General features: G+C 38.9%; 1 protein-coding gene across 1 annotated transcript in view; it reads left to right on the forward strand.

The window, feature by feature from the left end:
• LOC145764600 (serine/threonine-protein kinase NLK-like) overlaps positions 1 to 9,254 on the forward strand; it is a 44,765-nt gene extending 35,511 nt beyond the window's left edge. The window contains exons 7-9 of the mRNA XM_082576230.1: positions 6,618 to 6,827; positions 7,272 to 7,476; positions 7,931 to 9,254. Of these exons, the coding sequence (XP_082432356.1) occupies positions 6,618 to 6,827; positions 7,272 to 7,476; positions 7,931 to 8,076 (561 nt within the window). The 3' untranslated portion in view covers positions 8,077 to 9,254. The remainder of the gene's footprint in view (positions 1 to 6,617; positions 6,828 to 7,271; positions 7,477 to 7,930) is intronic.
• The last annotated feature ends 1,914 nt before the right edge of the window (positions 9,255 to 11,168 follow it).

Consider the following 11,168-nt stretch of genomic DNA (forward strand, 5'->3'; position numbering starts at 1 on the left):
GAAGAATTAATTCGCACAGCATTAACAACTTATTGTCCAAATTTTCAAACATTAGCGAGTCAAATACAAAACTGATATGGATAAACAATCATTGCGTTTTTATTGCTGTTATGTTATTTTGTGTCAACTGATTTTGCTGCTCGCTGGTGTTTATGGTTTATCTGCAAGCGGCTCTTCCTTTGAACAACTTTGCCCACCCCTGGTCCAGTTCAATGCCTCGCACTGCTTCTGTCCAAAGGAAAACTACAGATCAATGCTGCCTCAAGGATGCAAAGCTAACTGTGCAGTATGCACTGTGTAGTCTGGCAAATAAACTTTAGCAACCAAATGTTGTACCACATAGGTTAGGCAGCAACAACGATAGAAGCAATAGCTTTGATAAACCTTCTGTTTAGAACATTTCATATCTACAGTAGGCTAATTGATACTTACTGGGAAGGTTTTATACAAGGAATCTAAATCCTCATTGAAGTAAACGGCAAAAAGGTCCATCACCCGCAGCGTTTTTGGCATGTTGGAACCAAGCACTTTGCACTCAGTATCTATTTGTTGAAGCTTCACCTTGATTCCAATTTTGCTCGAGTTTTTGGCAGTTTTATTCAGTGCCCTGTCAAGTGTCGAAGTAGTTTAGAGAGTACTGCCTGTACATATTAAGAATCGAAAACTTGAAACACATAAACAGAAACTTACTCGTAAACAGCGGCGGATTCTTCTACCAATGTTTGCACCAGTTCCGAGTGAGATCGTTTCAGCATCAGCATGTTGTAATGAGTGGCCAAGAACGCTTCATCAAAGAGAAACGGCCATTCTTGTTTCAAGGCCATGATGCTTTTTTTTGCGTTGATGTCTTTTCGCTGCAACGCGTACGTGAATTTCATCAGCTGCGCAACCTTGACTTTGTTTTGTGTATCTTGGCAGTACTCTAATTGCAGCTGAGTTTTATCATCGTTTAACATATCTTCAGCTGCTGGCAAGTCTGGGCTCCAGGCATTTTCATTGCAGCCAAACATTTCTTGTCTCTTTTTTCTGTAAGGCCTTTTCAACTGTGTTCCAGTCAAAGCTTTCCTACGTTTCAGAATATAGTTTGATCTGTCGTAAAGTGCATTAGCCAAGGATTCATACCCTCTGCCGAGAAGTTGTCCCCCAACTGAATCCTGAAAAGATTTAGGATATTTTGAAACCATTTTAAGGGCTATGGACTCCATTTCTCTCTTGGTTGGTGTATGTTTTGCCACTTGAAGTATCTTGTCCACCAAGACCCGCTTCATTTCGTTCAGAAGCAGTGGATCTGGTTGCTTTCCTTCCTCACATGCCACTGTTACACCTTTGGGGAAATGAGTCCAAGGTATGTCGAACTGTAACAGCCATCCAACCCTACTAGTGGGAGATGACTGAGAACTGGAGTCCGTGTCCGAAGTGACAAGTTTTGTATTAGAAGATCCACTCCCAGATGACCTTCTTGATAGATTTTCCAGGGTTGTTTCACCTAAACAAAAACTAGCAATAATAAGAGATAAGCATATAAAGCAAGAAAAAAACAGTTTGGGTTTCTGTGATTAGGCTTCATACTGGATCAAAGTTAGTTTGATGTTTCTGTGATTGGCACCGAAGCCAAGTTCGGTCAGTCACAAAATTAAACTGGTCTAAACAATTTTTTTGAAACAAAGCTGAAAATGAGCACCTTGGTTAATTTTGAGGTGCTGATTTTGAATCTGGTGTCTGTGTTTGAGTCATCCTTCATTTTTTAGTAATTTTGTGCTCACACATCTAAAAAGCTTAAAATACCATATCATATAGCATACACCAAAAAATTACACAACTTTCCACATCAGACTATTGTGAGATAACAACCAGTGCTTGTAATTACTGTACAGTGTACAACTTACTTCGTTTCCAAGCTTTTAGCAGCTTTTGGGCTTGCATGGGAAGTAGCACATCTTTCAGGTCATCATTTTCAACAAATGTAAGATCAGCTACCGACTGAACACCAACCTGCTTTAGCTTGTCAAGCAACACACCAAGAACTTCCGGAGATATATCGGGTAAAGTTGTTAATAGGTTTTGTTTAATAATAATTGCTTCCATTACCAATCAGTTTTCAAACTAGGTTCCTGCAAAACACTACACAAATCATTTAAAAGTAGGATAGGGCAAATCTGATATTTTTAGAGAGCCGAGTTCTTCTATAAGCGAAATGATGTGCTGAATCCAAAAATGATCTTACTTATTATCTTAAACCATGCCGTTGGTCGAAACAACGCCATTTTTGTCACAGTATTAAAATTTTATAACAGAAAGAGGAATATTTTCACACATTGATACCTTGTGTTATGTCGAATTGGCAATTTAATAGAAAATATCGATTTTGGGGGCCATTTTTTAAAATGGCGACTGTTCCTACCGAAATAGCGATAAAAGCTCAATTCTAATGTTAGAAATAGTCATAGATGATTGAAGCATACCATTTAACTTAAAAAGAAAACACTGACTTCTCAGAAATTTGCAGATTTGCTCAACCCTAATAAAAATTTGCCTTTTGATAGTTTACTGCATTCCAAAAAGTATTAATTTTCAACAAAAAAAACAAAACAAAAACACATCATCGTATAAAATGCTTTAAGCAAAACAAGTCTTTTCCTTGAATATGGTAACTGTGTAATGGGTAAAAATCGTAAACATCTTTCAGCTGTATGCAAGAATATTTTGATGGAATGCACTTATTCAACAAAAAAACATTAAGATGAGGAAGAAAATCAGCATAACTTTTGTGAACCAACAAATACATGGAGTCACAGTGTTTAAATATAGCAATGAGCTTTCCAATGAGCAGATCACATTCACATTTTCCTAGAACAACATAACTTCCAATGCAGTACACTGTCTGTTTGTATGAAAGTCTTTTATAAAATAAACACATCAGCATTTCAAAACCATTCTCCGCCAAAACATCACATGTTTCTAGAGAAAATTGAACCTGTGTGGGTAGAAGTGGGAGTAATTCATTTCCAAGCAATTCTGTTTCCATAAGGTGTGACTGAAGCATCTGGTGGTGATATGCCAGGGTACGAGTTACATTTACGAAGTTCCCACAACTTTTTACAATTCTTTTAAAAAATCTGTGTTTGCTCTCAAAACGTAGAGTCCATACTCTTATTAGTGGACCATATTGCAAGACTAAATACGGATAATGGATAAGATAATGATGTTTTGGTCGAAGTGGAATATTTGGAAAAATTGACTGTCGAAATGCAATATAATCACGAATGCACCAATTCAAATGATTCACATTTTCTGTGTTCATTGCAGGAGCACACACCATTTGCGCTATTTTGTGCAGTGCAATTGTCATGCACCAAGCGGCGTCATCATAATCTGGGACAGTGTGTCCAACTAATAGTGGGATTGTTCTTAGCAAGTACCAATTCTAGCTAGCATTACCATTGAGTTTTTTCAAGTTTTTCAATACACACGGTTTGCTGTGCTGCTCTTCACTGCTGAATGGAAACTGTTTTATCTGGTAATTCAGGTAATTCAATGTAAACCATCCTCTGGTTATGAACTTTTTTATGAGTAAGACCAAATCATAAGCCAGAACTCCTTCAAATATATCATGTGCCAAACATGGCGGAAGACCAGGTTGGCAGACATGGAAATATAACAGATTATTCAATGGAGAAGAATACTTAATTCCTTCTATATTATTTTCTTCAGAGTTTTCACAATGCTGTACACAAGCATCATAGCTGACTGGAGTTCGAAGAGGTGCTTCTGTGAGTGGGTTCTGTGCAAAGTTTGATCGTTTTACTGTGCAGAAACGACAAAAAAATTCACCACTACTAAAGTTTTTGGTAAATCCACCTAACCAATGGCTCCCAAGATTATCACCAGTAACAACAGTTACTGTACCATATACATTTTCACCTATACCAATGTCAATTCCTTCTCTTTCCAAAACTCCAATATCTTTGAGAAGTGGCTGAAAAAGACTACCTATGGTGCTTTCATTCACATAAATTTGCTTACATAACAAGACAAGCTGTAAAGACTCTACTAATGAACGACAGTGAGTATGAAGGTTTCCCAATGTGAAATAAACAGCCAGTATCTTGTGCTTGCCTCTTCCTTGACCTAATGGGTTGCATACTTCAAATTCATCTTGGTAAAGAATTATTTGAAGAGCTTTGGTCCCATTTATTTTGAAGAGTGGGTTGCTTCTGAAAACCAAGCCATCTTTTAAATCACAATAGTCAGCAACACCTTGCTCTGGCGATAGAAACTGCCTTCGAACAGTGCAGTTTTTAAACAAGTTTTTGATGGTTTCAAGAATAGGTATGTAATGAAAGGAGTGTTTATTTTCTGTTAAAGTATCACATGAATTTAAGCAAATAGACACAGGATCAATGTAAAAATTCCCTTCTGTGTAAAACTTTCGACGTGTATGATTAGATCGAAGAGGTCCATTGTTATGGATTTTCTCAAATATATTAACAGCTGCAAACTGGTGCAGGATGTCTTCAATTGTACCGGGTTCTACTTTTGCTTGCAGAAGTAACTTTTTTAACAAATCATTGGAATGCATTACTTGTAACGTGTTTATTTTTCCTAACTGAGTGACAATATCACCCACAGTGCTGCTTGGCACGTGTTGTTTATATTGAAGAAACTGATAAAGTGATGCATATTCCTTAATAATTGATTCAACATTTGTGAAGCAGTTTTCTTTCACACTTTCATCAACAGTATCCATTCTGGAACTTGACGGAAGTTTAGCTGAATTATCATGTGTAGCTGAAGAGCTACAAGTAGAAAATGAGTTTGAATTAGATGTGTCCTTGTGACATCTCCACAAATGAGAAGTGAATGATGATACAACAGAGTATGTTTTTTCACAATTGAAATATGGACAAACAATTTCATAGTTACACCGCAGATGAAACTTCAGATGTTTGAAAAGACTCTCAGAATTGTTAAACTCTAGTCCGCATATAGGCATAGAGCACTTCAACGAGCACATTATTGCATTAACTGGAAAAACCTAGATATTACGACAGACACTTCACTAAATATGAACAGACACTGGAATTTCAGGTGCTTCTTCACCAAACCTGCTGAATTATGAAAATGTAGTCCACATATAGGTAAAGCACATTTCAATGGACACATTATAATGAGCTAAAATTGACAACAATAGCCTACTTGAAGACTTACCGTAACCATTGTAACTGTGTACTGTAATGTGAAATTCTGCCAAGTATATTTATAAGTGACACAAACCCCACATCGGCGCAGTGTTAACAAAGCTACAAATCATTCCTTCTTGTTTGATTTTGATTGAAATATGGTAGCCTATTCAAGCCGAGTAAAACGCGTTACAAGAAAATTGGATGAAAACAGAAAGTTTGAAAACTCTGACACTAGGTACCTCTACTCTGACACTTCGTTTGACTGCGGTATTCCTGTTAATAGCAACCAGGGCAACTTATGTTGCATGCTTTTTCCGTAGAACATTTGTTTAATTTTATTTTACTTGCTTATTCTACCATTATTTCGCTGTCTCCTGGTTGAGCTTTAATCAACTTCCCTTTTGAAACTGTTTTATGTGTACAACAAGTGCTTAACAAATAAAAATTCTTGATCTTACAGGTGGCATAGGCCTACTGAACTTATCGACTGGAAGAAACCTGCTGGTCACAATAATCTTCACTGGGCAAAATAAGTTTACCACAGTGTTGTTGATGTAGAAATACATCTCGCCGAGCTGTAATATCCTCAGTTCTCACTCTTTTGGGTCTGCTGGTGGCAACAAGTCAACTCGCAAAAACTTCGCGAAACTGTACAAGTTACAACAAACCCTAGCGTAAGTCCCCGGATGTCCAAATTCGCGCTGTTTTCTGCTGCTACGCTGGAACCACTTCATTGGCCGATTCAGAGAAGCGTGATCTGCCGAAGCATCCTAAGAGCAACCATGCGTATCGAAAGTGCTTTTTTCTTGCAATCCTCGCAAATGCGAGAGAAAAAACGAGAAAAAAAAGAAAATTAAAGTTTTTTACTGTGCAGTTACGGAGAAGTGCTGCTACAATCCGAATTGTGAAACTTTCACCCACAATGCGCAGGAATTTTTACAAGATTTTTTTACAGTGTATACCGTTTCTTTTTTTGCTCGGTCAATTCAAACAATTAAGCAGTCTGATACTGGATTTTTCTTTAAACGATGACAGAAAAATCGTTTTTTTTATTTACCATATATGATGCGTAAGAATTGCACCAGAAATGGGAAATTTGCTGGTGCGTGTGTCGGAATTCTTTGGTGTATGTCGCGTGTGGACTAGTAGACTGATCTACCTCACAATAAAATATTGAATTGACAACTCGACATACGGCAACTCCAAATTCTCAACTGCTGCTCCAGAATTGTACGACTCCTTGTGTGAAAGAAGTAAAAACTTAAATGAATAAAACTAGCCTGAAAGCTTATTTTAGTATAACTTGCTACCAATTCGTATGTTGTTAACTATTATGTGTGTAGTATAATGGTTAACTATGTACATAGCTCCTCGAAGCATGATTTTGTTTGGAATGTGGAGCTATATAAACGCAAATTTTTCCAATTATTTCAGACTGACATGATATACAATCTCCTAGTGGAGGGAGAGCATCCAGCCCAGTACTCCCAACAATCAAGCTTACCCCGCGATCGCCAAACCAGGGCCCAGTTGTTCAAATCCGTCCCGAAACAGCCATCTCACCCCAGGACCTTTTATGGAGTGACGTCTAACATGACGCACGAATCGGCTCACCTCCTATCGAAAATGCTCGTGTGGTGCCCGGTCAGTGGATCGATTAAAGTTGGTCAAGTGATATATCAGCTCAAATTCAGATTAAGGCTTCTGTTTATTCTCATCATGAAACTGACTTTCTCAACTGTGCCAAACCATCAGTAAAAGACTTAAATAAATGATTGTCGAAAGGCGTCGGTAGATGTATAAATGTTTTCTGAAATCTTGATACGTTTTGCATTGATCTAATACTACCAAATGTCCTTGTCAGTTTTTCTTTCATTGTTATTATTCGATTAACTAATGGTTGCTACTAATGTTGAATACAACGCATAGAACAACTTCATGTAGCATATGTATATCTTTTTAGCTTAAGGAAATATTTGCATTCATCGCTTTCTCGAGCATGGTGTAGAGATAGTATTAACCTTGATGGTATTTATTTTCATACATTGCTGTGACATGCAACAGTGTGCAACCCATTTGTTTTTTCAGGAAAGTCGTGTATCTTGCGATGAGGCTCTGCAGCATGTTTACCTGTCCAAGGGGAGGATCCGTTATCACACCAGCTTATGTCGTTGTTGCTGGATTAGTAGGGACGGAAACCATCAATCCACAACTCTGGAGTTTGAACCCTTGCCGGAACAGGACTTCAGCGTGGCGTACGAGGAAGATCTTCGTACTGTGGACGACGTTAGAAGTAGGTTGGCGTGATCTCATAGTTCTGGTGTTCTGCTTGATGATTTATAGCTAGAATCGCTTTGGCCAAAACCTTTAAACTGGCGCACAATGAAGGTTATCAAAACATCATGACCATTATCCATAATTCACAATAATTAATAGTCATGCGAAGCTTTGTGTTGTCCACTGGATTTTGGAGACTTGTTTAGTCGTTTTTTTTTACTAAACAACCCATGATCACCTGGTAAAGAGGCATGGTATGCTTTCATCGATATGTTAGTTGGAAAGGTAACCACACAAATGTATGGTTGGAAGTACGGGTTCATATCATTTGGCGACTTCCAGATAATGGGTTCGAATGTAAAATTAGCTTTGAACGTAGTCTAAATTGAGATATGCGAAATGTTTTTGTAAGCTGGCTTTGTTATTTTTGTTTTTGATTTAATGTATAATCGCAACTTTTTCTGTAACAGATGCTGTAACAGAGTTTCTTGACAGTCATCCATGCGGACGAAAAGCTCCTTTGAGAGTTAATACAAGCAGCTCCCTCTTTCCTCAATTTCTCTCTTCCACTGTCGCCCACTCCCATCCTAACACCATAGTGTCACCGAATGCATAATTTCCTTTTCAGTAGTCCAACCAAGTTGCGTGTTAGTAGAGTTCGTATTAGTTGCTGGTGCTCGTTTTATTTGTACTGTATTTAACTTTGTCTGCTTTTGTTTGCTGACTATTATGTTCATTGTGCAATCCTTTGAACTACCTTCACGTACTTACCTGTTGGTTTCTGTATTTGACCACATCATTGCTATAGACATCAGCTGTTGATTCAACATTGATTGACTGAATCTTTATCCTCGGACTGAAAAAGCTTCTTTGGGAGCTTAATCCTGGCAATTTCGCATACTTGTAGAGGCTTTGAACCACTGACGCAGGCCAGGTCACCGAGATTGACAGATTGAAGTTTTCCGATTGTTGAAGTCTTGTTGTCGAGGAATTATTCCATCCATTAGATGCCGCTTTTTTTTTGTCGTGTTCAGGCGTGTGCCCAGTGATTGAAGATTTAGGTTAAGTGGACGTGAAGACAAGGAAGCCGATCTTCGTGACCACCTTCAGGCATGCCTTTAACTGCCTTACCAAAGACACAGCCGCGTGCTCTTGAGAGGTGTCGAACCGGCCTCCTTTCGAACGTCATTCCATGGCTCTCACCACTCGGCAATGTAGCCGACGATGATGCCACTGAATGGAGAGTGATCTATAACGTACGTTGCTCAAGCGCACACCCCGAGAGTCCAACCAGCCCCGCTTGATTTTTAAGCTTCTTCGTTCACGAAGTCACGTGCAAACCACCTGAGCAGGGGCGGTCATAGCATTTTTCTCTGAAAATGACATCATAGTCCATCGGAACTTTCACCCATGACAAGGTCAGGAAGGAAATTTACCTGAGAATTTTGTCTGTGATAGGTGGAGCTGCATTTGCTCCCAACTTTTTTATTGCCTTCAGAAACGCTTCTCAAACTTTCTGTACTTCAAAGTAACTTCCCCATATCATGTCAAAACTGCTGATGTAATGTTTCGCACGCTTAGATCAATCATGTCATTACTTCTTGTTGACTTTGTCCATACTGTGTTATGAAATTTGTTATTCAATTGCGTTGCATATGCTTCATGGTTGCTTACCTTATCATATTTGCAGTATCAACTACTTGTTTGTGCTTTTGTATTGTTAGTTTGTGCAGTAGCTGTGTTGTCTTTAACTGTATTTTTTTTTGTGTAAACTGGCTGTAGCTTCTTTTGTGACTTCAGTTATATCGCGAGTTCTTCAGTTATTCCTCAGACAGATTCTCAGACAAACAAAAGATCAGACAGATTCTCATCGCACGTGTCTTGCATCGGTGTTTTTTATGTTGGCTGTTGCATCTTTTTTTTTATGTTGCATCAGTGGGCATGGGGCTAGGTGTTGTGGCTGTTTTAATTGGTTTTAGAATCTTTACAGCGTGGTATGGAGCCAAAAGCATAGGTGGGCATCCGCTTCTTTAAAGTAGCGCGCCACCGCTACTCAGACCTAAAGTAGCGTGCGCTATTGCTACTTCTCCCTCTACTTTTGTCATAAACCGATACGAGAAAGCACTATTCAGTAGCCTACTATTCAACTACCTTTTAAAGTTAAAACCACCTTGAAAACGAATGATATCATTTGTTTACACTGCCATTTCAAAGTCGTTGTAGAAAACACCGAGGTGAACTGTATTAGGAATATTTCAAGAACACAAGCATTTCAAAATGCGAAGCTCTGAGTGCTGCCCGCTTTGGCTTCAGCCAGGGGTATCTCAAGGGGATACGAAGGCTTTTATTATGTCTGACAATAGAAAGGCTTCTGTGTACGGTATCGTAAATAATCACTGTTTATTGTAAAATGCCAATTGGCACCGATAGTAATTTAAACCAGGAGCTCCGGACACTTCCTGAGAGTGGGAGGGTAATTTAAGCAGGGCGGGAACAATGTTTTGACATCAACAGGGGGCATATTGGATTATCGCATTATAGGCCTATATACTTCTGGGAGGTCGCCCCCCCAGACCCGCCTTTGCATTACTGAAAGCTTCAGTTTCTTATACAGCCTCTTAGGCGGCACGTTTCGCGCCAAAGGCGCAAAATTTTTGCCCTTCAGCACGATTTAAAATCGAAAAATTATTTCAACAAATCTAAAATCGCGAGCAAAAGCTCTTTAACATTTGCCACATTTTTTGAGGTTTTTAGATAATTTGGCTGAAATAGGAGACGTACGCAAAAATTCCTCTCTGTACGGTATTCTTCCTTGGCTCAAGTCCTTCAAATTTTGCACTTCAGACGCTGAATGGTTAGATGTAAAAGATCAAAAGCGTTGAGGGTAAAGCTTTCTTTAACTAAATTTACAATTGCATGAATACAACACGATAACCTGTGCCATAACATCCGCAAGAAAAAGTTTCAGCATCTAGTTCTAGGGCAGTGGTTCTTAACCAGGGTTCGACAAAGCAGTTTCAAGGGTTCAGCACCAACGCCCAAATTTTTGGAAACATTTTTGAAGTACGAGGGGGAAAGTGATGAATTGCTTTTGCGCATTGAATTATTGCAGTTCTTGAAAAGTCTCAACCATCGGCAATCAAAACACTTCGAAGACAAGTTTTACCCTTACTTTGGCTGTCATCTTTGGTGCTCTCAATCAGCTAAATTAGGGGAAGGTCGGGTTAGTTGAGCCACTTTTTGCAATTTTTTTTTTATATAAGTTGCTTTTATTTCTGCATTCACAGTGCTCTACCTTCTGCGTATGTTAAACAATATTTGTAGGAAGTACAAGCCTTATCGAACGACGACAACCGGGTCCACAGGTGTTTAAAAACTAGTAGTCAAATGGCTCAACTAACATCACGGTAAGGGTTATGCGGGGTTCACACTGACAAGCATAAGCGCAAATCATAAAGCGTGTCAAAAAAACCAGTGTTCACACTGAAAAAAAAGTGTTCACACTGAGAGCGTGACCGAATCGCGCTACCGGTTTGGAGATCTCGATTTCAAGTGTGAAAACAGAAGTTGAATTATTTCAACTTTTCCCTTTCGCGCTTGACATGAGAACTCGATCTGTTCGAGTCGAGGTTTGGAAGAGGTCGGCTGATTGTACTCGCTTTATAGGCTATAGTTTGTCAGCAGTTTTGGCTCTGTAGATATTTTGTA

The sequence above is a fragment of the Aplidium turbinatum genome, chromosome 2 (genome assembly GCF_918807975.1).
Source record: "Aplidium turbinatum chromosome 2, kaAplTurb1.1, whole genome shotgun sequence".
Taxonomy (NCBI): domain Eukaryota; kingdom Metazoa; phylum Chordata; class Ascidiacea; order Aplousobranchia; family Polyclinidae; genus Aplidium; species Aplidium turbinatum.